Source organism: Lagopus muta, chromosome 2, assembly GCF_023343835.1.
Source record: "Lagopus muta isolate bLagMut1 chromosome 2, bLagMut1 primary, whole genome shotgun sequence".
NCBI lineage: Eukaryota > Metazoa > Chordata > Aves > Galliformes > Phasianidae > Lagopus > Lagopus muta.
In genome coordinates, this window is record NC_064434.1 from 76,682,737 (window position 1) to 76,710,677 (window position 27,941).

General features: G+C 43.5%; 1 protein-coding gene across 2 annotated transcripts; it reads right to left on the reverse strand.

Moving 5' to 3' along the window:
* Window positions 1–34: 34 nt before the first annotated feature.
* Window positions 35–25,859, reverse strand: SRD5A2 (steroid 5 alpha-reductase 2). 2 transcript variants are annotated; one of them, XM_048937133.1, is made up of 6 exons: window positions 25,576–25,859; window positions 10,465–10,628; window positions 8,093–8,194; window positions 7,382–7,532; window positions 6,799–6,884; window positions 35–100 (listed from the first exon to the last, which is right to left on the reverse strand). In XM_048937133.1, the coding sequence occupies exons 1-5, from the start codon at window positions 25,857–25,859 to the stop codon at window positions 6,818–6,820; spliced, it is 768 nt and encodes a 255-aa protein (XP_048793090.1). In that variant the 3' UTR covers window positions 35–100; window positions 6,799–6,817. The 2 variants fall into 2 exon arrangements, with proteins under 2 accessions (XP_048793090.1, XP_048793089.1); XM_048937132.1 differs by lacking the exon at window positions 35–100 and having other exon boundaries at window positions 6,015–6,884.
* Between the last annotated feature and the right edge of the window lie 2,082 nt (window positions 25,860–27,941).

The window sequence follows — 27,941 nt, forward strand, 5'->3', positions numbered from 1 at the left end:
TGAGTGTTCCAACGTTGTGAACCGAGTTTGATTTCTTGCACAATTTTCATCTTTTTTGCTTGTTTGTTTGTTTTGTTTTTTGGTTTCTTTTTAAAATGTTCTGTATGAGATGAGCGTCAAGGAAAAATTACTCTTGCCAGAAGCAACAGCTGTTAAACTTGTGCTTGGAAAGGAAGAAAGAAAATGTTTTTTCAATGGCTGCAGATGACTTCTTGCTTTTTGGAACAAGTAAAGCAACAACTGGTAGAGACATGTGTTCCTCTACCCCTCTCTCTCATCTTGTGTTATTAGCAACTGTTAATGCAAGTCAAAATAGTAGTCATTTACTGAAAATAAGTAGTTTTACCCAGAAATAGTTAATTCCTTATATGTGTGAAAACATTCTCAGATGGAGAGATACAATTTAGACATGGTTATTTCATTGAATAAAATGGATTTTTAGACTTCTTGGCCTAAAACTTGTGCAGTATTTGATGTTTGTGGCTATAGCAGTAAAATAATCACAATATTTTAATCAAATAATTTGGATGAGAGGTTAGAAGCTCGTAATGTTCACTGTGAGAAACTTGTGACAATACTTTGCATTAAGCAGTTGCAGAATTGCAGTTAGTAGGAAATGTGACTGTCAACATCTCCTCAGACCAAAGGACAAAAACATTACCAAAACACACTTTGTTGTGATTGAGTACTCTTCCTGATGAGGGAAAATGAAAGACAATACCAAACGGATTTAAATCCAGTGTCAAGAGCAGGTCATACACAGCACTTCATCCCCCTTGGCTAGTCCAGCTCAGAAAATGGACTCTTGGTGAGGTGTTCTTCAGTCTGGCTGCCTAAGTCATTCCCTGCTCCTCAGAGGGGAACAGGCCCCAAACAACTTTGCTTTCACCCTTTCCACTCAGGATAAAGTGTCATTACTTCTTTTACCTGCCCTCAACTCAAGTAAGAGGGGTGGAAACAAATCTATGTCCTTGGGTGCATAGATTGGGTGCAGGTCTTTGAACTCTTCGATTGGTTTCTTATTACTTCCTGCATTTCCCCCGACATCAGCCGGGTGGCAGGTTTTCGTACAGAAGGGCTGTATCCAAGTAATACAGGCAGAACACATTCCTCATCTCAGAAGAGTAAGCGTATTCTCACAACAGCTTCCCTAGGACAGCTCTGGATGTGGGATGCTTCTCTGCTTTTCACGAGGATAAATTGCTAAGGCTGAGCAGTTCTCCAAGGCTGAATGAAACCTCCTCAACCTCCCAGCCCAGCTTGAGCAGTGCCATAGGTGGCCACTGCTTCATCCATGCTCATTAGTTATCTCCCTGGCTTGTAAACGGGGGCTGTGCATCAATAGCTGTGCCTGCTTATTTGCACCTCTTTTTCTATCTTATCCTCCTGCTCACCATCATAACTTCATAACTGGACTAAAATTTGAGATGTTTTCAGGAAAAAAAAAAAATCACACATCAATCACAGGACTGCAATGAATCCCAGTGCAATGTACTTTTGTAAGGGAGTGAGGAAGAGGAAACCCTTCAGTGAGGTTTTTCCTGTGGCACATATAAGAAAAAAAAACAAACCAAAACCAACAAACAGTGCAAACCGTAAGTTTGCAGATGAAAATGGGATAAAATGGAGCAAGGTTTTGCCAATTCAGGATGCTGAGCCACCTGCTGTAGGAGGAAGGAGTTGGGTTGGCCTCCATCCTGCCGGAAGGGGACTCTCAGCTAGGCTGCGTCTTTACTTGGGTGTGTGGCTAAACCAGACTGAATTATTGTGATAGCAAAAAGAAGGGAAAAGCATAATAGGTGCACACTAAGTTTATGCTGATCCTCCTTTTAGATGATGCATGCAGAGACCAAGACATAAGGAGAGAGGAAACTCTGAAAATACCTGTGAAATGGCATCTCAGTCAGAAACCAGGGAAAATAGAGAAGAATGAAAAAAAAAAAGCTTGCCTGAGTTGCTATGGCTATGAAATGGCTGGATGCTGGATAGGGTCAGTGTTGAAAATTGCTGAATGCAGGCCACTAACATGTTTGAACAGAGAAAATAGGGGTGAAACCAGAGCCTTGCTGAATCACAGAATCACAGAATCACAGAATCACAGAATCACCCGGGTTGGAAGGGACCCCAAGGATCATGTAGTTCCAACCCCTGCTGAAATCAGGGACAATCTTGCCATTTGACATATTGTGAATCATCAGTTGCCAAGCTTGACTCCAGTTGAATGTCATTACCACAGCTCCAGAGCATTCATCTCAGTTTTGGAATAGTCATCACATTTTGCTGTTTACAGCTTTGTCGATGATACATTAATAACCACCAGGGCTCTGACTGTATCTCACTGGCTCTGAAGCCAAAGTTGAGTCACACATAGGAGGGCTGCCTGCCTGACACAGTGCAGCTAACACCCCTAAAAACATTTCTTGGTGTGCAAGACTGCCAGGACCCAGTTTCACCACCCCTGCGCAGGAGGTAGGATTAGTACGTTCAGTGCTGAAATGAAACGCTTCCCAGTCTACCAACAAAGGGCAGGCTTTGAATTCTCAGCTGAGGAAGCAGAAGGTTTACGTTAGGAGGATCCATTTGATGCAAGTTTATTTTAAACCAGCTTTTTTATTCCAAGTGGTATTTGGTGGTATATTAAAACTGTCTGTTCCATAGGTCTACTGGAGCCAGCATTCCACATCTCTAGAAATTCACTACAAACACTCTTTTGTTTTCCTCTATTTTAACATTTTCAAAGTTTGTGACTGGTGAAAGAGCAGGTTTTTGGTTCCTGCAGAGATCTGAAACATGGATTTTCTTGTCAAATGGCAGAGATGCTATTTGGGCCAGGGCAGTTCCCAAACCATCTGCGAGCTGCTGTCTTGCTAGGGAGACTGGAGTCATTTCTGGAATTTCCATCATAGGAAACAGATACTCTTGGGCTGCAGGCAGGTACCCAGCCATGCCAGGCAAGAGGAGGACAAGGCTTTGCTCTGATGTAGCATCCTGAGATGCAGCAGTTCCATACTAGGGAGGATGAGGATGAGAAGAAGAGGACGAGAACTCTGTAGAGGTCACCAGAAAGCAGACTTCCCCCTTGCAGTTGTGAAATCAAGCATTATAGGGGCAAGTGGAACCTGCAGCTCACTCCCAAAGGCAGGCGGGCACAGCACAGGGATGCAGGGAGACCTATTCAGGAGAACTCAAGAGGTGACAGAAGAGAGGACATGAGGCTTCCAGGATTATGCTCAGATTTCAATGAGGCCCTATAGTGATTTGCATTACAAAGGATTTTATTAATTAGACAACTGATTTAAATGCAAGCAACTAATCCCTCTGCTGTCAGCAAATGATCTTAACGTTCAGCTGTCGATGTGTTTTAGCATTTTTCCTTGCTGGAATATCTCTTTAATGTACATCTCAACACACCATTTGGATTTCTTATATATCTTCAGAAAAGTACACAATACTGTAATAACCATGTCTTGCAAGGATATGCAGCAGGCTGCATCTTGCATTACATCAGTAACTTCTGTCTTCAGCTTAGTTTGGGCCTATTTTGTCAAGTACTACAAAACTTATAAAACAAGAATAAATCCTGGCCCTTGAGACCATTTCCAGAGACTATCAATAAAACAAACCAAAAAGCGTTGAACAACTTGCTTAAGTTCGTCAGTGGATCAGTGGCACCATCAAGAGTATAAGAAGACACCTTGAGTCCAAGCCATTAGAACCTCTACCTATGTGTGAGAGTCCCTTGGTGTTTGTGATTCCAGCACACACTGTGGGTTGGTACTTGAGCTGAAACACACAGAGCTCCTGGCCAAGCCTAAAAGGCTTCATGTTCTGAGAGAGTAATGGGAGCAATACAGCTCCCAGATGAGTACTTTTCCCGAAGACAACCATTAAGGGGCCAAAACTGGGGGGTTTGCCATTTGAGTAAATATATTATGTAAAATAAGCTCTTTAAAACAATAGCAACAAATGCTCTATGTTGCATGGAGCCAGTTTTCTATTGTCTTCTGTGACCTCTCATCTGAAGCATGGACTAAAGCTAGGCAAAGGTTGAAGTGTGTGTGGCACAGAGAGATGGGAATAAGAAATGGCAAGTGCCATTGTTCTCCTCTTTGCCTCCCTGTGAGCAGCATTTCACTCGGTTTTCCACTGTCAGAATAGATTAGATATCTAAATTCTAGTATCAATGAGTGGTCTGGCTAATCACTTGGGTGCAGAAAATGTGTTTCACGGAGGAAAATGCCAGATTTGTGGAAGCCATTTGTGTAGCTTAACACAGTGATATAGTGCATGCTTGCAGAAAGTCAGATTTTGAAGACAGTATTTGAACAATACAAAACTAATTAAATCAACAAGAGGCCTGGGGACAAAGGATTCATTTTCCCATCAGCTGCCAGCACAGATGAAGGCTGGTGATAGCTCTGCATGTGACACGTCTGCCCTGCCGCACTCAGAGCTGTCCTCAGGAAAGTCCTCTCCAGGGGAACAGCACTGAAACTTAATTGTTCCTCAAACAGAAATGAAAACTTAAATGTGAATGATGGGGAAAAAAAAAACAAACAGAAAAAGGTTATTGCAAAAGGAGGAGGAAAGGAATGAGATTCTATTTGAAATGGTTACCGCAGAGGATACTTGTGTTAGCTTTTGGCAGAACAAAAGGGCATTGCAAAGAAATTCAAAAAGGTGCTGGTATTCAAAACATTTTACAGTCAACTCTGAAATCATAATATGTGCACATAACCTTCAGAGGCTTGAGCAGAAGGATATGAAAATGTCCACTGTGTTTCTCTCCCAGAGACAAGCAGATCCTATCTTTCCTTATATAAGTAGAGAATAAAAGAAGTGAATAGGGAGCATTGTTACCCCACGTGTGCTCCCTGTGGCCTTTTATGCACAGCAGGGCAGGCTGGTGTCCCCAGGGCAACAACCAGCCCCACTGAGAAACTCTGTGTGGGGAGAGATGTCCCTCCTCTCCATCATAGCTACCGTCATCCATTGCTTGCTAGTTTAAAGCATGTGCAACCACTCTGCTCCCCTAAAACACCAAGGGGTGGGGCAGAAGGATGACACACTCTATTCCTGCCCACAGCCCTTGACAGAGGATGGAATTACTCTGGCAAAGTGTTGGGCACCCCAAGACGTGCTGAGTTTGGCTGATGCCAAGGCACTGGACCTGCATGGCCTACACCCCCCTGCCTGCAAATAGTCCCCACTAGGACCTATCACCACTGAATATCCGGACCTGGTCAACCAGCACTAACAGTCTACTGATGAGGATATTTAAATCCTATTGACAAAATGGGCCTTGTATCAACTTTCCTTTGATATGGATGGGATAAGTTTGTGCAGTGGGGCAAAGTTAAACCTAGGTCAAATATTGAGCCAAGGGTGACAGGAACTCAATAGAGAGCGGGTGAAGACATTTTAGACCCAGTTTCCTAAGGCCACTCTGCTGCAGGATATGAGGACAATTAGCAACAGCAGCAAAAGAGGGTTTGCCCAGAAGAAGGAAGCCAAGGTGAGCAGGGCTGAGTAAGAAATGTCACAGAGGCTCATTTCTGTAACCAATAAATTACAGACCATCACAACTCTGTGCTTTACATAAATTTTATTGTGTTTCAGAGAAAATTGCATACAGCCCATCAGGTTACTCTAGCAGCATGTAATATGTTTAGTATGTGGTCCAGTCTTTTATTTTTCCCAGCCATTCAGCATGATTCTTAGCAGGATTTTGTGCTGCGAAGGGTAACTAAAACTATCAGCGTTTTCTGAAACATCTGTTCCTATTAAGGTTGATGACATTTTTTTCTGGAAAATTCCTAACTATATTCTAAAATTATGTAAAAAAAATACTGTGTCCTTGTGGAAATTCAATAATATCTGTGTATCATTTCCTAATACGAGTATCTGAAAATGTTCCTCTTAGACAAAATGTACTGCCAGTGTCTGAGAATGTTTTCTTCAACCCAGAGCTTTTTGTTTTCATTGTTTCTGTTGTTATACATCACCATTTCAAGTTGTTTTGTTTTTTTTTTAATGAATAAAAATGGAGTGTGTTTGAGTGAACAAATTGTTATTTTGAAAAGACCTCTGAATTTGCCAGAAGGGAAAAACTTCTAATGCTGCTGCAATTATTTTAATGACATACATTTAAAAAAAAAAAAGAATTCTGGTGAGTAAATATTAATCATCTAGCAGTGAGAAGGGTATTACTCAAGGACGTAAAGCAGACATTGTGGCAGCTCAAGATGCTTGTGCATCCACATACTTCATGCTACCTCTGTGCCACAACACACTGCTCCCAGCCTCATGCCCACAAGTGTCCTCTTGTTGCATGGTGGCTCTGGGAGCTAGCTTTGCTTCTAGATGAAAAATAAAGGGTAGAGTTACTTTCTTTACAAAGGAGATTGCCATGAGGGCATACGTGCTACAGCATGAGGCAGGAAGAAGCAGGGGTGCAGAAGGGCTATAGATTGGAGTGACACAAGACTTTCTCTTAAGTCATGGGCTTACTTTCTCCTTTTCTGCACTGTATTTTAGCCAGTGTTTTTTCTACAATGTCAGTGGAGTCATACTAGTCAGACTCATTTTCCATAGGTAGAACTCCACAGACATGCAAGTACTTGGGAAGTCCCTCTACCCAAAACTGCCTGCAATTTCCCCTGTATTTAAAAACAAGAACTTCAGTTCTGTACGACCTTCTTGCCTGTTACAACCCCAGGTTATCATTTGTACCATTATTTATAGTCAGACCTAACTTTAAAACTAGGAATTGGAAAAAGCCCTATAAAAATAGGATACAGGATCCATATCCAAGTCATTAAAAAACAAAAGGAATCAAAGCTTTCCTTGATTTTGGGTAGTCTGTAAATGTCTTGAGATAGTACCTGAAAGAGAACAAGCAAGAGAATGAAAGCGCGTACGAGCAAGAAAACTGCACAGTTTCAATACAGCACAGCTGAAATACCTTAAAATGCCTTCAATCTACCTTGCTCTGCGACCTCTCTGTGTTACTCTGTGAAAGAACATTCCCAAGAGATTTACACTACTATTTAATTTGGGAATTCAGCACACAGGAGCACGTCTATCCCAAAGCGCTGCAAGGAACCCTCAGGAGAAGATGTGTTTACCAGGCTCAGTGACAGGATGTCTTAATATGGAAGGAGTAGTGACATAAGCAGAGCTACTTAAATGACCATCAGTCCCATTTAACAATTTTTCCAGCACACTGCTGTACTTTCATCCAGTTGCAAACAGGCTAATATGCTTCTTGTACGTAGCATTAAATTTCACTTTTCTTTTGGATTCCAGCCCTGTCCCTCCCCGGCATTTTGCAAAATGCGTTCCATGAGCAAGAGGCAGGAAACTGTTTAAGTTTTGATACCTGTGATGGTGGTAAGCACGGGGCCCAATGCAGCAAAGAGTGAAAAAGGCAAAGGTGAAGGCTGGTAGAGACCAGGTAGCGATGGCAAAACCAAACCATTCTACAATTTCTCCAAAGTAGTTGGCTCCAGAAACATAAGTGAACAGCCCTCCTGAAATGAAAGACAAAATATGCAATTTTTATATGTCATCTTATGCACATGGAATTTTTCTTTCCTTAAGATCAGCAACTGAATACTCTACCTTTTTATTCAGAAACCGTATGAGAAACTTAAAATGACTTCCCCGAAGCCAAGACAAACTACAAAGAAGGATACTGTACAAGAGTCAGAGGTTATTCTAACCAAGAAGTTATCGGCACCTTCACAATTGTTTATTTCCATTTGGAAATGGAAAGACTTAAGAAAGCCATTATTAGAATTACATGAACCTCATTTATTAACATCTCCGCTACCTCTAGGGAATACAAAATCTGGATCTCAGTTCTGTATTTTAGCTAATCACAGCAAGAGGAAGGCAGACGTTGAAGGTGAAAAACGGGGCAGAGGCAGTGATGGTTGAGGAGATACAAGCATCCAAAGCAAGCCAGCAGGAGTCAACACCAAAACTGCAGTGTCCTGGATCCCCATCCATGTTACTCTACAGAAATGGGCATTTCCAGGTTCATAGCTCTGACCTACATCCTGTCTTTCTCACTAAGACAAAAACATACCTTGAGGAATCTTGTAAGTTACTTCCCCAGGTTTTCTCAACTGGCGCAGCAGGAGATCACTGTGAATGTTGATTCCCATTCCCAGAAGAAATAAGAGGAGGCCTTCGAAAGAGAAATGGGAAATGGATTAGAAAGACAGCTTCTGGTTTGCCCCATTATCCCTGCACAAGGAATACAAGAACGTGCGAGGTTTACCTTTGGAGAAGGCAGATATGAGGCCCAATGTGATGTGGGTGAATGCTTTTTCTCTAGTCAAAAGATGCATAGCTACTGAAAATGTTACAAATCCCCAGAAATATGAGTGAATGATGATAATGTAAACATGTATCTCTGTGTCAGCTATGAGATCACCTATTCTGGAGAGCTTCAGTGTGATCACCATCTCTGCGCATTAAGATGACTCCCCTGAGCAGACTGTTCTGTCAGGCTGAGCAGAACGCTTTCAGCTAATGTGAGAAAAAGCCAAATTTTTCACCTGGCCATTGTCATCAAACAGCATAGAATCATAGAACAGCTTGGGTTGGAAGGGACGTTAAAGATCTTTCAGTCACAACTCCCAGGCATGGGCAGGGCTGCCCCTCACCAGCTCACGCTGCCCAGGGCCCCATCTAACCTGGCCTTCAGTGTCTCCAGGGATGGGCATCACAGCTTCTCTAGGCAGCAGTGCCAAGGCCTCACTGCCCTCTGAGTAAAAAATGTCTTCCTAACACCTAATATAAACCTCTCCTCTTTAAATTTAAATTAATTAATTTAATTTTAATTTAATTTGATGAATTTTTAATTTAAAACCCCCCTTGTCCTATCACTGTCAGATCAAGTAAAAGGCCTATGGGAAGCCTTGCTCCTTCTTGGGTCCCACAAGTGGGTACATTAATGATCTAGAAAATCAGTCATTCAAGAGGGGCCAGGGGGAGCCTGAGCAGCAGCTATGTATTCACAGTTCCCAGAGATATCAGGTAGCTAAGTATTGGATAGGCCATGTAGAGTTGGGAGAAGGAGGGGGGCCAGGGATGGACAGCATCACAGAAAAAAAGCTGTGAAAATAGAAGCTCAGAGAACACAAACTTATCCAGCACATCATCAGTACAAGGAGATGAACCTACAACCCAGGGCTGCTCAGTCCACTAAAAGTCAGGCCATTTGGACAGAGCTGTGGGCATGAACATGGAGCAACCACTCACTTGCTGAAGGCTGCTGACAGTTTCTGGCCAGAGAGATTCATTGAGCAGATTCTGTTCAGCTGAGAAACTAGATTGAGGAACTCTGCAGGTGACATGCCCTACATTTCATGCCACATTAGACACTGAGAAGACCACATCTGACAGCGATTGGGAAGGCAGGAATCAAGTAGAGGTGGTGTGTGCTAAGTGGCAGAGCAAAAAACAAAGGTCTTGTAAAACCTCAGCACTCCCAGTAGTAACAGAAAGTTGGGAAGAAGTTGTAGAAGATGAATACATTGTTTTAACTTGATGTCTTAAGGACCACCACTACTGTTTTCCCATTAGTTCTTTGTTCTCATCACATGTATATATATATTTACTGTCAAAATTAAATAATGCAGTGTGTTCTTTGATGGCTGTAGAGCTGTTTCTACACAGTGTCCAGGGTTTTTAAGATGGGATGTTGTGAGTTAAGACTGAACTTTTATCCACTGCTTTTAATAGAGTATGGAATGTACCTCGGTTATTTTGTACTTGCTGTATGCAAAACATTTCTTCTTACCTCCCTGTTCAATTTTATTTCTGTGTCTGTATTTAAAAACCATCCTCTGCACAGCACCAACTGTGTAATGCACCTAGCTGCCCTTGCTCCATTATTCTCTTCGGGCTTTTACAGGGTGAAATTCAGCTAGGCTATTAAATTACAGAACATAAGGGAACATTATTAACATACAACCAGACCATGCATGATCTCTAATCTGCCCATGTGCCCTAGAACAAGAAAAAAGAACCCTTTGTCTCTATAGCCCCATTTATGCTGGGGCTCTGTCAGTCAGAATGGCTGCATTGAGTGCACACCTCCTTGGTAGAGAGAAAAAAAAAAAAACACAGATTACCCTTGCACAGGGCCACTGTTTGGTGGACATCTGGCTGAGCAATTGCACATTCCTGCTCAAGTGGCATTGAAAAGCAAGGTTGGTGAGTTGAGACTGTGCTCCAATACCCTACTTCATAATCCTCCAGTGGTGGCTTCCTAGCAAGAATAAATGTCACTACACATTCAGTTGTTTTATCTGGGCCAGCAGGCAGCTTTCATGCAGATTTCCATCACAACTGATCTGACTCACATGTTCAGTGAAGATTAGGATGTAATTCAAAGCGGTGACAAATTGCTTGGAGATTAGATCTCGGGAATCCTGCAGCTGTAATTACCTGATGTAAATCGGATGTCGGTGCACCAATCGGTTGGGTATTCAGCACAGTAGATCAGGTAGTACCCCTGGAGGAAGCCATTATAGATACAGAATAGTGTGCCAAAGAAAAGCAATTGCAGCGGGAAAGGCCTGCCTCTAGTGAAGAAGGGGTAAATAAATGTCCTAAGGTAGATAAGAAAACAAAGTCAGCACATTTCACGATAACAGCGTATCTGTAATTTCTCTGCTGCAGGAAGAAAAACCTTAACAAAACACAAAATATGAAAAACTCAGTAAACATTAAGAAATGGAAAACTGTAAGAAAGCAAGACCAACAACAAATGGGAATCAAGAGAAATACTGCCCATACCACATTTTTCTGGTCCTTTGAGATGGAACACAGGAAGCTGGAAATCTCACCCAGAATTGCTGTGGCTTCAAGAATGTCTCTCTGCCTTCCTTTTCCCTTGTTGGTAGCAGGAGGAACTTGAACCACAAACAGCACATTCATACTAAGATCTTGGCTGCCTTTTGCTACAGAGAGGGGCAGTGCCAACTGCAATACCCATTTCCCAGAAGAGCCACAAACACTGTGGAGGAGCTTCCATATGGAGGAGATGTTCCTGACCCCACCACCAAGACTGCTCTCAGGGCTGGCCATGCCCCTTCACCAGTGCTTAATCACTAGTTCAGGCCTGTTACTCACAAAGGGAGACTTGGAGAAAATAAATTGTACAGAAGAGAGAAAAAACCACCGTGAAAGGAGTTTACACAGTGGATTTGAGTGAGATTCTTCATCAGAAACAGGTATGCATGTGAACCTTTCAATTTCTCTAGCTGAGGTGGTCAGAAGTTCCTGCCTCGGCTTCAACCATTCCTAGCATGAGGAGACATTTCTCAGCTCCCAGAATATGCTGTGGCAGTATAAAGGCTACAAGCCCCTTCAAAGATGGCTCACCCAGCAGTGCAAGGAAGGAAAAACCACACAGTCTATCTAACATGAATGCTATGTGTGCAGGACAGAAGAAAGTTGCATGCACAATCTCAGGGGATGTCAACTATTTATTTAATTAGTAGAGGGAACGAAATCCTGGCATCAGTGAAATACTACCTCATAGCACTTCTGAAATTCCATGTCAGAATTTCATTGAAGAATCCACGTTGTGAAGCAATTTTTCCAGGGAAATCTGCTTTAATAAATTTGGAGGTCAGACTCAGTTCTCTGTATCTGAACAGTGCCAGAAGATTCTGTTTTAATACAACACTTGTCAATTTGAATTACAAGCACACAGACTATTCCTGGTGGGTTTTGATAAAGCAACTGAAATAAAATGAAGGCGTTTGATAGGATTAAATAGTACACGGAAGAGTTTGCATCACTGCAGAGATTATTTTGCAATGTGCAAATCAGAAGAGGATCAGAGGCCACCACTTTAGAGGAGCAGATCAAAAATTGGCCTTTCAGATTTAGACCTATGACAAATTTGACCTTTTTCTTCCCGTGCAATATTGATGATTAATCCTTTTGTCCTTTATCATCCTTACTGGCCAAACGCTCTGCATCTGACTAAACCATTGCCAGCAGTTTCCTTTAAAATGGATGAATAATAAATTATTCATCTTTTCTGTCACTTCTTATCCAGACTAGCACGTTTCAAAGAGAAAATGATATGTAATTGCATCAAATTTCTGCTTACATGGAGTATACCAGCTCCCTTGAAAACTGCAGAGTCTCTCACCCCAACTGAGAGAAAAACCACATGCAGAACATCCTACTTCCACGTTCCTCCAAAGATCTCTGGAGGAATTTTTAGTCACTACAGTTTAAGGAATAAGAAGGATATACACTGACAAGCTCATAGTCTAGCTATATAAGACAATCGTAAACCTCTCGTGTAGGGTTCATTTCTGAGTATTCTATCTAAAGCAAAGTTCTCAATTTATAATCACTGAGCTACTTGTGGCCCACTTAGAAAATTCATTCAACTTGAAGCCTGTTCACAAGAACACCCTATTTTTGCAGTCTCTTAGGAGCAGGTTCAGGACTGAATGAAGGCTTCTTGTAGGAGCACTCATCTTTCCTGGGGAAGAGATGCAGGCACAAATCTGATCGAGGGATGGGAGGAGGAATGAGGAAACCCTGAGACAGACAGCACCATGTCTGAGTTTTGGGAGTCCTTGGGAAAAGGAGTGATGGAGAATGAGATGCCTGGGCAGCACTGACTGGGTGAAAGACAGCAGAAATGGGAAAGGATTCAGAGTGGTAAAATAAGAAGAGACCTGGAAGAGATTTCCATTCTGCATCACTGGAGCTGCTGAATTAAGAGCAGAGATTAAAGTTAAAAAAATAACACTGAATATGAGAAAATAATCTGTTTGGGGGAGCTGAATAACTGTGTTCTCATGATTCTGAAAGGAAGCAAGTTCAAATGTAATTAATAAACATACTTAATACAATACACAAACAACACTGGAAGAAGGGAGATAGCCACAGATTATAAATAAAGGCAAGTCCTTTAATAAAGAGGAGAAAAAGTCTAAGGCTTTGGAATACATATTCATTCTCATAATTCAGGGGATAAATCACATTCCAATTCAAAGAGGCAGAAGGCAGCATCTCCCTTGGATGGCTGACCACCATTTACTGCACTTTCTTTTGAAAGACTTTTGCCAAGGCAGGCACTGTGACAGACCTCTACTCTAACCCAGCAAGGTAACTTCAGGGCTTCACTGGGGCTCACACCTCATCTAAGAGAAATAGACAAAGAGAACAAGTTCAAAAGGATGGAGTTAACTCCCCAGAATAGAAAAGTATTGAACACCAGCAAAGCTATGAGCAAAGCTCCAGAGTGAAAATATCCCAGGAAGGCTGACACCATGGATTGCAGTTAAAGAGGTTAAGCAACAGCACTCAACTTCCCAGCCACACAGCCTAATGCAGAGTTCAGGTTGAATTCTCGGTGCTGGATCAGAAAAGCTCAGCTGCTTACAACTGCACGTGAATGAAGTGAGATTATAGCAAGAAATCTACAATAATTTGCAAAACCACATGTGTGTGACGTGAGTGCCTAAAAACAAAATGCTGCTCCTACATTGCTATCAATTACTGATGGAAAAGAAAAAAGAAAAAAAGATCCATTTGGCTGCAGAAAGATCTAAGGAATCTGGGCAACATAATGACAAATTCCAGCACTACAAAAGCCTGAAGTCAGTCATTCTTGCAATCCATTACTAGCCAGATGCACACAGTTGTTACAAATTTTAGGTATGCTATTTGGTTAGCATAGTGAGAAGGCTATATACAGCATAGGAATGAAAGCAAGTTCTTTTTGCATAGTTACATGCAGGAACTATTAGATGTGCTACACTTAATAAAATACATGCTATACTTAATAAAATACATATCGTTGAAAAAAAAAGAAAGCAAAAGAACAGGACTTAATAATGGGGATTTGTTTTTAACTGGTGAGGAAGGACCGGGTCGTCTTGACTCCAACGAACAAATTTTTGCTGTTGTAAATCCATTACAACAGCAACCAGGTTTCAAAAGCATTTTGAAAGCTGATATACAAATTATTTCCTTGCTTCTCTTGTCTTCCAGTATTTCTGAAGCCATCACTGGAAAAATCTGGTATCCTCCAGTGATTAACAGCATCTTAGAACCAACAAAGGATATTTCTTCCTTTTCACAGTTCAAAAAAGGCACTGAATTGTGAAAAATGCTGAACCATTGTGGTCTTTCCGACTGGCTTTAGCAGCAAGTCCCACATTTCAATTACTACACATTTTCTAAAAGGAAGCCAAGAACAAAGTTCTTGGGCTTGGTGCACTAGCAGGCTGCACCAGCAAGTCACAGTTAGTTAGCAAGCTACAGCTAGCGTACAGTTAAGGTAATATATTTGTTTCTCAAAGGTTTCCATTTTGAAGCACAAAATACTGTTTTCAAAATATTCTGCCCTTTAATAACTTACAATCAATGAGTATACAGATGATATAGCATATCCAGGAGTTTGGCTGATGTAATTATCATACTAGAGTAGGAAAAAAGGGCACTCACCCTATCCTGGGCTCACATGATAAACTCCAGTGGAGCAAATCTCCAGAAGAGATCCTTCCCTGCTGGCAGTCAGCTCTTCAATGGGTCTAGGAGAGGTGCAGCCAAGCTCCATCCCTTCCTGCAGTACAGGTGAATTGCCTTCACCCGTGCTACCGTGGCTGACTCATTGCTCACCTCAGGTGATCCATCAGAGGTTCATGCCGTGATTCAGCAGCCCCATACAATAACCAAAGGATGCCACCAAAGGTGGAGCTAATAAAGCAAAGGAACTATTGCTTGAGTACAGATGACTCCTGGAATCAAGACTGGCCCAAATGGACATGTGGTTTGATCACAGAGACTACACAGCAAAGTACCAGAGTCTACAAACTATGACAAGATGAATATTTGTTTAAAAAGTCTAATGCTTTTGTTTGTAATAGCCTCCTTGCCTGGGAAAAATAAAATAATAATAAAAAATAGTCTTTTTTTAATATGTTTGTGGCTGGCACAATTCTGGGTGATACTGAGCACACCAAGAGTGAGAAATAGATTTAACAACAATCCTGAAATACTGGTTTTGTGTTTTTAGGAATCAGTTTAGTTCAGTGAAGACAATGGCAAAGAACAACTCTTGGGCAAGTCTGACAAAACATAAAAGATTAACTGGAGAACTGGCTGGATGGAGGAAGGAGCGCTGGTAGGTAGCAAGCTTAGCATAACCTGGGAGTGTCAGGGTATGTCAAAAAGGCAAATGTTAAAATGTGATGTGAAAACTGAAGTGCTAATGGAGGCACCCAAATTAGTTTCTCTTTGCATGGAGCTAGGAGGAACTTACATTGTATGCAGCTGAACCCTGCACTTCATAAGAGACACAGGCAAAGCCCACAGAAAACAGCTGTGATCTGGGAAGTGTGACCCTTGTAGAAAGACTGGAGGCCTCAAGGTTGTTTAACGCGGCTAATAAAAAACCTGTGGAAGACATTATAGCAAAGTACAATTGTATAAAACTTTACTGCAAAGAAGGAAATACGAGCTGGAGGGTTTGAGGAACTTCCATCACTGTTTTTAAGGATGGGCTACACAAGCAGCCAGCAGGAACAATCCTTAGATTGATTGTCTTTCTTAATTCTCCGTAATCTGTTCTGCAATTGCAATTCCGGATTGTCACAGTCTTGATCATTATGGGGCACTGGAGCTCATGCAGGCCTTTCCTGTCCTAATGTCATCCGTACAGGCCAAAGCACTGAGAATAAAATTCAAGGAACTGAGAATGGGAACTTGGAGCTATCTTGGTGAGAGGGGGAGACACTGACAGAGAGCTGGGGAGCAGCGATGAGATCTGGAATTAGCTGAGCAAAAGAAACCACAGCACAAACAAAACCTTTTGCCCAGGCTGCAGCCTGAACTCAATGCCCGGCCAGTTACCTCAGCTGAAACTCTAACTAATCTTGGTCCAGATTTAAAATTGTGTGAGTGGTGGAGGACAGGACTAGGGTCAGCGTGACAAGATGTGGTTGTACCCAACCACAATATTTCATGCTTTTCTCTACTAATTGGTGGCATCTAAAGGACAGCAGTACTTAAAGATTACGAGAATGTCTGTTGTTTTATCTAAGCGATGGCGTGTCAAAGGCTTAGCCAGCCAAACCATATATTTCAGCAAGGTATCTCCCTCTTTTCTTCTCCAAAAATAACCACTTGATATTTATGAAGATAAATCACTTTGTTCCTATTGCTAAACTATGGTTGTCTGCCAAAAGAATGAAACGTGCCAGAGTAACTTGACCAGACACTATTCTGTGCACTTCAAAAAGCTCACTGCTCCTCTGGAGCAGAGTTCAAAGTGTTCACAGAAGCTCAGAGTATGAGCAGAACAAAAGGACACATCTGTATGAAATAATGGTACAAAATCAAAGGATGCACAAAACTGTGCTCTTACAACTGCACTTATGAGAGAAAACTTAATTATTTTCCACAAGCAGTCCACCTGGGGCTGGGAAACAGCCAAAGAAAGTTAGACATTTAGTCAGCTAACCATCTCCAAAGCTACATGCTGGTCAGGCTGTCTCCTACCAACATGCACTAGGCTTCGTACCTGTTCAGAAAACAGAAATGCAAGATACACTGAAAGCAGTCTTCAAGATACCCATAATGATTTTTTTCCACTCCAGTAATTCTCTCTTTGTTCTCTTTTATGCCTAAATTCTTGATCTTTCTCCATTTTGCTCTCCTAGCCTTCCTGAATTTGTCCTTTCTTTGTCCTTCTTTAGATTCTTTGCTTCCTTTATGGTTCCTCAGGTTTTCTTGTTCACCTAGTTAATGTTTTTATCTCTTGCTACCCAACAACTTCACTGTCTCTCTTTCATTGTAGTTCTTTCATGTTTGCCCCTCTCCCTTTGCAGTTATGGCTGAGTATCTTTATCAACAAAAAGTTTTTTCCTGAGCATCCAAACAGGTCTTTGTCTCCTCTACAACAGATTTTCCAGATCCTATGGTAGGAAGTGACTCCACAGTGTCACAGAGTTCATGTAGTTTATATTGACTTGTACATGAAAATGCATTGTGCTGTATTAGAGGGCTGCTCTGAAAGCAATGCCACATATTTTACTATTTTGGCCTACAACTACAGAGGTGGGATGTTGGTGGTATGACAGCAGAGCTCTATCTTTCCCCCCAGTATTCCACTACATGTTGTTGCTGTGTGACAGATGGCAGCAGGAGGCAGTCTAACAGAATGGCATCTGACATGGAAGTCTGTACGAAGCAGAGGTATGTCATTGAATTTCCCCATGCAGAAAAAATTGCACTCACTGACATTCGCTGGCACTTGCTGAATGTTTCTGGAGACCAAACAGTGGATGGTGCATTTCAACTGTGGTGGCAATGACGTGAAAGATAAGCCACATTCCAGACAGTCATGCAGATCTTTACAAGGGCAGCATGCAGGCTCTCGTTCATTGCTGGTAGCTACCAGATAGTGACTATGCTGAAAAACAGCATTTTGTAGCTGAGGATTTACTCTATCAAATAGTTTAATTATGCTCTTTGTATCTGTTGTAGTTTCCATGGAAATAAATTGGAGGCATTGCTACATATTTAACTCTGAATTTTGTTGGCTTTGCACAGCCTCTGTAGGTCACTATAAACTACAAAACCCTTTCATAACCAGGACATATAACAGCACTGATCTATGCAGCTGCTGCAGTAGGGACTGTCCAGTATTTCCAGTAGCAGCACCAGGCATCTGTGGGTATCAGGGGAGGTGAGGGCCTCCTGGTTTCCTCTCTGCCTGTCCTAAATGCCCATGTGATTGGTTTGTGTGGTATCTGGTGGAGAAGGTTTTCCAGTTTCCATCTTTAGCTGGGGAGACTGTCCACTCTGTCCACTACGAGCACGTGCTCAGGGGTAGCAGGCTTACTGCTCCCATCTGTGGAGAGCAGGCCTCAGCAGCTGTGTCTGGCACAGGAGATCACAGAGCAGGACAGATTTTTGGGGCCTATGAGAGACTGAGATACAGTCTCTCTCTAAGGGTATGAGTGCACAGGATGACAGAGCTTCTACCTGGGAGTCCCAATCCCGAGTGAGGAGACTTGGTACATTTGGGTTGTTTATTCAGCTACATTAAGCAGTTTGAGACTATGAGGTACGTGTTGCTGTAAAAAAAAACAAACAGTGAGAAAACTGAGGTCATAATCTAATGCAGTGTTTCTCTAGCTCTGTTTTACAGATGCGCCTGTCAAAAACAGTTTAAGGCCCTACCTTTGCTGAGAATGCTTCTGTCTTTCACCATGCAGCAGAATAATGGTAGAAGGATTTCTGACCATTTCACCACAGCCCACAGGATTCAAAAGTGCAGAACTGGGTCGTCTTCCTTATTTCTTACTATGCAAGGGAACGCTCTCAGAAACTGAAAGATTCAGAATTAAACTTCTGTGGCAGTTTAGACTTGTCACATGTTAGAAAATTCTTCTTCATAACCATAATGACCAGAAACACTATATATTTTTTTCCAGGTTCGGAGCCTAGTGCTTTCTTGAAAAATAAGATTTCAAGCCTTTTTAGCAGACTTGTTCTCTGCACATATTCGAAAATACAATTAGTTGAACAATAACAGCATTTCAAATAATTTTTCATCTTTGACAGCTTTGCGCAGTCAGCTTAGTTAAAACAAATGTCTTGGGATAGTCTGATTAAAAACATGAAGCTTCATTCCACTTTTCAGACCAAACTCCGTCCTCAGCTGAATCTCTACTTCAAACTATTTCAAAAACAGCGAAGATGAATTTGATTTATGAAGGAAAACAAAAATTCAGAGACCCAAATATATCATCATGATGACAAAGCAGGAAAGAACTTGAACTCTTGGGGCCCATGCTGCATCTGAAGAACTGTAAGTATAAAAATATTAGTGTGATCATTTTTGCCAATAGACTATAGAAGTTGAAAATGGAAAACACAAGCAAAAAGCATGAAACTCCAACTTGCATGCCAAAAAATTAAGAAAGTTTTTGAAGTGTCCTAAAGTCCCAGATTTGCACAGGCATGCATCCTGGGTCTTGAGGATTACTGAGCATGTTCAATTTAATTAATTTTAAATACCTCTGTTTATTGGCAGTATCCTGCCATTGTAAGTCAGAATCTCAAATGTATCCTTCTAACAGCAGTTCAATCTGAGCGATTTCTACAGCTGTTACACAGAAAGTCATTCTATTTCCAAAATGGTAAACAAATTATTATCATTTCTAAATCCTTAGGTTCACATCTTGAAGAACATTGGTTGAAATGTCTAAATCCAAAGTGCTTCTGAACCCACATGACCTCTGGTCATCCATGGCAGTAAGGCCCAATGAGGAACAGAATTGGAAATGGTCTGGTCACATCCCGAGTTTGCACTTACATTAAAATGATCAGAAGACTTAATATCCTCTAATATCCTGTAATAACAAGAGCTACCGTAGGCTCTCTCTGATTCACAGTCATCTTTGCTTTCTCCCAAAATACTTATTACACGAGATTTCCTAGCAAGATTTCCTAGCACATAAAATTGCTATGTGAAGCACTCGTTACACAGAAAGTATCAGTGTTAGTGTCCTTTGCTCCCCAGGTTTACACAGATACTTCCCTCTCACATCTCCCCTTCCATGCATCACATCCACACATTTTTAAAGACAAAGACTCCACCACCTACTTGGGCGGCCCATTCCAATGCCTAACCACTCCTCAAGTGAAGAAATTCTTCCTAATGTCTAAACTTCCCCTGACACAACTTGAGGCCACTGTCTTGTGTCTCAGTTGTCATCTGAGAAAAGAGACAAGCACCCTCTTCTATGCAGCCTTCTTTGTAGAGAGTTGCAGAGCCATAGAGAGCAATGAGGTCTCCACTCTGCCTCGTTTTCTCTGGAACAAACAGCTCCAGTTCCCCCAGCTGCTCCTCATAACTCTTTTGTTCTGATCAACATCCATCCCATGGGTGTCCAACCTTTTGGCTTGCCTAGGCCGCACTGAGTGAATAGGAATTGTTTGGGGCTGTATAGATATATTTCTCTGAAAGTAATGCCTTTTGTTTATTTCCATGGAAAATACAACAGATACAAAGAACAAAGTAACGCTATTTAGGAGAGCAAATTCTCAGCTACAAAACACTATTTTTCAACATAGTTGCCACCATTAGCTGTGCATTTTTGCCACTGACAAACTAGAGCTTGCATACTGCACAGGCTGCGGTGAGCTCTCAAGGTGTTTCTCAGAGATTTTTAATGAAATTTTACTCTTCCTGCACTTTATCCTTGGCAATCATTGTTCAAAATGTACATAATGCAAAAAAAATGATGGCATGAACAAGAAGTGACTGTGAAGTGATTATTTCTATTTTGAAGGAGATACCAAGAGCCTAAGTTAAATCACTGGCCGTCCAACAGATGCAGTTTCTGGAATGTGGATATGTTTATAATGGAAATACTACAAAGTTAGCTTCATAGATTTTTATTTTCACCTGATTTCACCAAAAACTAGGAAAGAACCTAAGTATATAGGCTTTTCAGTGCACAGAGGGACTTGAGAAAAATTCCTTTTGTCAAATTATATTTACTGGCTCATTAAAAAAGCACTACCTTCCCTCATAAAGACTGTCTCTTTTATGATATGAAATCAGAAAAATAGATTTGTGGACCTTGAAACAGTAAACTCCTCAACAAATGCCTTGCTGCGGGTATGGAATGAATCTTAGCTCCTTTCCCTTGTATTTTATTTCTGACTTAAAAGAGCAGCCCTAATAAGGGAATACCACTGACATCCCATAATCGAAATTTCCTTGTTTGGTAGAAACAATGTTATTTTAAAGTAAAAACATTTACTGAAATGCCTGTACATGCTTTAGTCTTTTTTTCTTTTTTTTCTTCTCTGTCTTAGTTCAGCTCTTCTCATTTCAAGAGCAGGGATCTGGTAATGGACCGAACAAAGGAAAAGCTTCTGCAGCCTGCTCTGTGCGTGCCATACTTCCTTTCCAGAGGACAGAGCAGACCCTAAGTATATGGAGCTTAGGGCAGTGGACTGGCGCAAAACAGCAAACATCACCTGGAATGCAGGGCAGCACATAGGAGTACAAAACCTTGAACCAACCAGGTACAGTAATTAGGCCTTAGTAACACAGTGGGAATGATGGGCATGACAGGAAATAGAAAGCAAGAGGATGGCACACAGTGGAACCCATCTGGGAAGAAAACTTTGTTTATAAATACAGAGCCATAACAGTTTGCAAAGCTGCATGGTAATGACAAAACAGCACAGAACAATCCACATCATGTAGAGATGTACTGAATAACGAGAGTGTCATCTTGAAAAGATGTGAAGAAAGATAAAAGTCTGAGTTTCCTCCACCTGTTTTCTTCCATTCCAAGGGATATAAGGAAAATTTATTTTGGCACACTTCTGGCTGGGCAACAACCGCAGGTGTCTGTAATGTGAGGCCATTTTCCAGTGGAAAAAGAACACATAAATTAGCTCATTTGTACTAGCAGCAAGGAAAGCAATCAGCTGGTGCTCTATTATGAGGGACTAACCAGAAGAGTATTTAGTAATGCTAGAGGAGACTGCAATGAAGCAAACTCAATGCGAGCATTGGATGTGTGAACACTTTACACTTCTGTGGTAAACCATGCAAAGAGATTTTTCGGTTGACTACTTACGCAGGTACCTTACTGAAAACAGCAGTGAATCTAGTATTTTCACTCACAAGAAGAAATAGGATATAGTTGGCATTACTGAAACTCACTGAGATGACTTGCAAAAAGTTAAACTCATGGACTGGGCAGGAGAGAGTGCATGAAAATGGTAGAGTGACCTTATGAACCAGTACAAAACACTTTCCCTCATTTTTTTAAGGGAGATCTTGATTTGTAGAAAACCAAGTACAGGCACACCAAATGGGTAATCTACAATCAAAGCGGGATGGGGATCCAGCTGTCTCTGAAAGACTGGCCTCTTAGTGCCTTTCAGCCTGACTTGAGTGCACTTCAAAAAGCAAATCTGTTTTTTCTGCACTCACAGAGGAAAACATTCTGTAGCTCAGAGAGACAAGACTTTCCCCTTACTACTGAAGGTGACATGTCTTTTCCCTCTCTGTCTTTCTCACTTTTTATCCAATTCTGGTTCTAAGAGAAATGCAGTGCTAAGCTCTATACGGAATTCCATCGTGATGCCATCCTCTCATCCCCTCATTTCCTGTTACCCCACTCGGTTCTTGAAGCGGGGCTGCAAAACGGAAACGCAGCCAACAGGCTTCCTCCCGCCACCTGAGGGCTTCAGCTGCTCTTCCCGCACAGCCCCTTGGCGAACTACGTTTCAAACCAAATCCTTCATAGGTCACTGACGCCGAACAGTTCCTGCACGCTCATCGTTTCCTTCTCGCGGCTGCTTTCCCCAGAGAACGCCGCAGATGGCGGACTTGGTATTTACTGCTCTTCTCACTTTCTCCCTCCTTTCCTCTGCCTCCCCGTGCGAAAGCGAAGCCGTGAGCTTACCTAAAGCAGATGTGATAACGTTCCGATTTTTACGGCAGTTTGCTTTAGCGCCACGGGGCCATTTGGATTCGATTAAATTCCCACCACGCCGCGGTAATCAAGAACGCGTCGAGGGAGCCGAGGAGCTGGCTAACCGAGGCCGGCAGGCAAAGAGGAGGGGAGCGATGTGGTATTCCCCTGGCAGACGCAGCCTGGCCCCGGCCCTTTCCGAAGCCGCACGGCGCACACCTTTTCCCGCCCGCCAAGAAGAGGGCGGCTGCAGCCTAGTGGCGGCAGAGGGAACGGGCAGGGCCGGCGGAGCTCAGTTCTGTTTAGAAACGGTTCCTCCGAACGTCGCGGCTACGGGACACCGCGTGCAAAAGCGGGACGCCCTCATTACGCCGGCTTAAGGCTGGTCCTAAATTTGTGAAAGGGTAACTTTATCCTGACAGACTGCGTGCCTGACTGAGTAGCGCGTGTCAGGCGGGGTAATGTCCGCTCGCTGCAGCTGGCACCGGGACACCAGATAAATCACCTCAGTCCTTCACAAACGCCCTACCGTGTGCAGTAGCCAATTCATCAGAAATAGGATACGTGCTCCTGTACTGTCTGGATCACACAAGTGCAAGGCGGAGGACCTGACAGCTCGGTAGCAAGCAGGCTGAAAAATAATCTGATTTCGGTGTGAATGTTATCAGGCTCAGAAAATACAGTGGGATGCTATGAGGTGCTTTGAATTAGCGCAGAGCAACAAACAGTAAGCATCATTAGGAGGAAATCAAGGGAAGTCAAATTCAAGCACATTTTAAACGCGTCAAGTGACAGCGGAAGAATTCACAAGACTGAATTACCAGAGAAAACAGCAGATTTTCTGTAGAATAGAGGATGGATTTTCTGTCTTCTGGGCTCTCAGACCGAGACTGGGAGGGACTCAAGTATCTGCTTCAGACAAACCCGAGTTCCTGAGGCAGCACAGCCGGGCTGGTGAACAGAAAGGCAGAACAGCCAGCTCAGTGGCCCTGAAAAATCTCTGCTACTGTAATAGCCTGTGATATTCTGTAATATTCCTTCTGTAATATCCTTCTGTTTGAAACTGCCCTTGCATCAGCACGTTAGGTGTAAGAGAGCTGACAAAATTAGGAACGATAAGAGCTTCCCTGCAGAGAATAAGATGTCGCTAAAATATGTAATGATAGATGAAGAAACTTTTCTCTGTATAAAGGGGGCTATTTTCATACAAACAAAGTAATGCTGAAATGCAAATGACAGGCAGTGGGTAGGAAAAGTAGGAATAGCTTAGCGGGACATACATATAACTAAAAGCAGAAACATTATTCACATCACGGTTTTAAAGTCAAAAGAACTGCAATAGGCTACCTCTACTGAGCTAATGTAATTTTGTTATTGACCAATTGTATATTTTACTATAATCAGAAAAGTATCTAAAACCTGTTTGCTTATTTCTAGTAAAGATAATCACTTGAAAAAATATAAAGATGAACAGTGGCTGTTATATCAAAGTGCTGAACGTCTTCTCAAATGCCCCGGCAAAATGCCCTAAGCCAGAAAAAGTCCTCGTTTTCTCTTTTTCTTGCTCTTCTACGTAACAGTGGAGCACTGATACATAACACAGCATTTCAAATATTGATCGGTTTGAAAGCATCTCGGAATGGTTTGCTGTAAAGAATAACACCAGAGTGACACGCAATATTAGAAGCAAAACAGGTTGTTGTATAGACTTGGCTAAATAAGAGTTTTTACTTTTACAAGGGAATAAGTATTCCCTGGCCGCAGGTGAGAAGAGCCCCTAAATTATTTGAGAAAGAAAATGTAGGAAAACATGGGGCTTCTGCCCAAGCCCCGCAGCAACAACTGCAAGCAGAACCTGGCTGAGAGATGGGCACTTAGCGGTAGGGCAGCATGTCTTTCACGTGCCTGGTGGTGCTCACCTACCTCTGCTTGTGAAACAGCCAAAAGCATACGAGCACAGCGGAGTGCATTAAACTAGATGTGCAACACACCTATTTCTGGGAGCACAGCGTGCCTGCCACGGGTAGCATCCTCCAGCTGGTTTAGCACAGCAACAAAACGACGACGGCGGTGATGGTTAATACATCTGTCAAATATTTTAGCACTTGAAACCATTTTTTTTCCCTCTGGTTTAAATGCATTTCCTACAGCCAATATTTGTTTGTTTCCATCCCTCACTGCCTGTAGAGACACCGCAGTCAGACTTACAGTGCTAAGATCACGGGTGGATAGCAAAGAATCATGTATGGAGCATTATTCCTTGCATGATTTTTAATTCTAGGAAGGAAAAGAAAGAAAAATATAGAAATACGAATTTGGATTAAAAAACGAAGAAGAAGAACCTGCAGAGAAAGGTTTTGCTGCAGAAGCTCCGCACCCTGCCGTGCAGAGGGATGCGGGGAAGTCGCCGCTTGTGAGAAGGCCGTTTTCTCGTGAGCGGGAAATCATTGATGCGCCGCGTGAGATCCACGGCAGACGAAAGCGCGAGGGCAGCTAAAGCCGGCCCTGCTCCGTGCTGCAGAAGGGCCCATCGCCGCGCTGCGCTGAGCGCGCTTCGGAGCCGCGTCCCGCCACCTGCAGAACCCGACGGCAACCGCGGGGCTGTGCCGCGCTGCCCGCGCTGCCACCGACGGAGCGGTCGCGGCTTTGCTCTTTGATGACAAGAACAAAGCTTGACGGCATTCACCGACATACGCACGGCGGAATTTCTGACGTATACATGCACTGCATTTTACAGACCGGGAGAAACCGCTGCTGCGGTGCCGCTCCGGGCCAGAGGGACCGCAGCGGCCGTTCTCCCCTCGGGGCCGCCCCACGCGCGTCCCGCCCGCACCGAGGGCTTCGCACGCTCCTCTGCGTAACGTTTGCTTTCGTTTCGTTCCAAACTTCGCTCCGGCATAGCGAAACCTCTCTCTCTTTGCTGGAAAGCGCGGAGAGCATCGCCTCCTCGCCGCGCACCGGCTCCTTCCCGGCGGCGCCCGCTCCGCCGCGCCCACCGCACGCCGCCCTCCGCCCCTGCGGACGGGCAGGTGCTCGCGGCCTCCAGCGGAGCGCCCGGCGGTACCTGTAGAAGTAGTGCCAGCAGAAGAGGCAGCAGAGCAGGCGGCAGCCCAGCGGCTCGAGACGGGGCGGGCTGCGCAGCGCCAGCAGCAGCGCGGGCACGAGGAAGGAGGGCAGCTCCTGCACGAACCAGGCGCAGCGCGCCGGCAGCCGGCCCCGCGGACGGCACAGCCGCTCCTCGTGCTTGCCGTAACGGGACGGCACCCGCAGGTACAGCGAGAGCTGCAGCAACGCCAGGGCTCCCAGCAGCGAGCTGAGCGCGAGCACCAGGCTGGGGAAGCACTGCATGCTGGGCGCGGGGCACCGAGGCGAGCGGCCGTCGAGCGGTGCCGGCCCCGGTCTTATTAGAGCGGCGGCGGTCACCCCGCCCCGCCGCGCTGCCTCCCATCGCCCGGGCCCGTCAGAGGGCGCAGCCCCTCGCTTCCAGGCGTCCCGGGGGAGCTGCCCGCCGCCGGCCTTGACGCCGTCCTCGGGGAGCGGGGTGCTAGCGGACAGCTACGGAGTAACGAGTGGGTAGCGGCTCCCGCTCACACGGCCGGTTTAAGCGTGAGCTTTGGAAGTCGAGCTCCCGCAGAAGGGCCGGAACATCAAACCGCACAGGCACGGCAGCTCGAGACCGTGAATTCCAGTTGCATCCGTGTCGTTGTGAAGAAAGCTCTTGGATGCAGCTCAGCAAAAGGATGGACGCCGTGCAAACTACCGGAGAAGCCATCCTCGTGGAGCAGTAGTGGTACTGGCTGCGGTTATGTGCTAACATGGGGTGCGAGAGGCTTAGCTTCAGCCTGTTTCAGGAGGTGCTGGAGAATGTGGCGCTTGCTATCTCTCACCTGCACGTAAAAAGAAAGCTGCTCTGGATCACAGCTGTGCAGATGTACTAACCATAAAACAGGAATGAATCCATAGTAAAACAGTTGGACACGAGGACGTAGCACTCATAATACACAAGTTTCAGGGTGTTCTACTTCAAGGAATTTCTTTAGAGCAACAAAGTCGTGAAGGGTCTGGAGCACAAGTCTTATGAGGAGCAGCTGAGGGAACTGGGATTGTTCACTCTGGAGAAGAGGAGGCTCGGGGGAGACCTTATCGCTCTGTGCAATGACCTGAAAGTGAATCATCCTCTTCTCCCAGATGACAGTCATATGACGAGAGGTAATGACCTTACGTTGCACCAGGGGAGGTTCAGGTTGGATATTAGGAAAAACTCAGAAAGTGGTGAGGCAATGGTACAGGCTGCCCACAGAGGTGGTGGAGTCATCATCCCTGGAGGTGCTCAGAAACTGTGTGGATGTGACACTGAGGGATATGGTTAGTGGACATGGTGGAGATAAGTTGGTGGTTGGACTAGATAATCTGAGATGTCTTTTCCAACTATATTGATTCTATGAATTTATGAATCTAAATGACCTCTGCTCTGATTCCATAGATTGAAAGCATGTTAGCAGGAGAGAAACACATTACGTATACTCATGGAGTGTATCTTCTGGCTCAGTTTGATAAAAAATGAACAAACAAACAAACAAAAAAACCCGGAACACAAAACAAAACAGTGATACACCTTGAGGCTGCTCATGAAGCAAATCAAAGCTCTGTAGTAGTTGGGTATATTTGTGGAATTCACTTCAAAAGTATGCTCTGGATTCAAGCTAAAAATGATGGGGAGACAGAGACAGTGTAAAGACCAGAGGTCACAGTGCTGGTGGCTTCAGGCAGTCCTCTAATTTTGGTTGGATGGATTCAGACTGGATGAGCCTGATTCTCATTTATGTTGGAAGACATCGGAGTGGGAATTCATCTGAAGTTTAGAAAGTGAGCTAGTTAGATAGAAACCTTCTCCAATTCACACAGAAAAGATTCATTTCATCCTAAGTTGGAATGAAACATCAAATGTATCATAACCTAGAAAAACCTATTTCTTATTAGAGATCTAAAGCCTTCCTATGGACAGATGTTCTCCTAGGTGAAGGTCCAGAGTGTTTATATTCATTGTTTGAAATAAATTGAATGAGTATCCATCCTATTCAATTGCTGAACAGGATTTCCCCAGCAATTCCTTCTTGACTAAGTTCCGCTTCAGGGATTATGATGAGAAGGTGAAAGCAGTTCTGCAGGAGCATTCTGTGTATAGATCAGTGGGTTCTGAGAAGGCAAGGTACACTGCTGAAAGAGCGTGTGTTGTATAGCATCATTAAAACTGAATTTTAAAATGAAGTTTATTTTTTCTACAGGTGCCTATAGAGATGCTGGTTTCACCAGTCCAACGGAGTACCAGGTGGTGAAGAATCTGCCCTGAAATGATCTTAAGCCAACACAGTCACAGTATAAAAGGTACTTCATGCAGTTCAGACTTCTCTTCTAGTGAATTGCTGATAT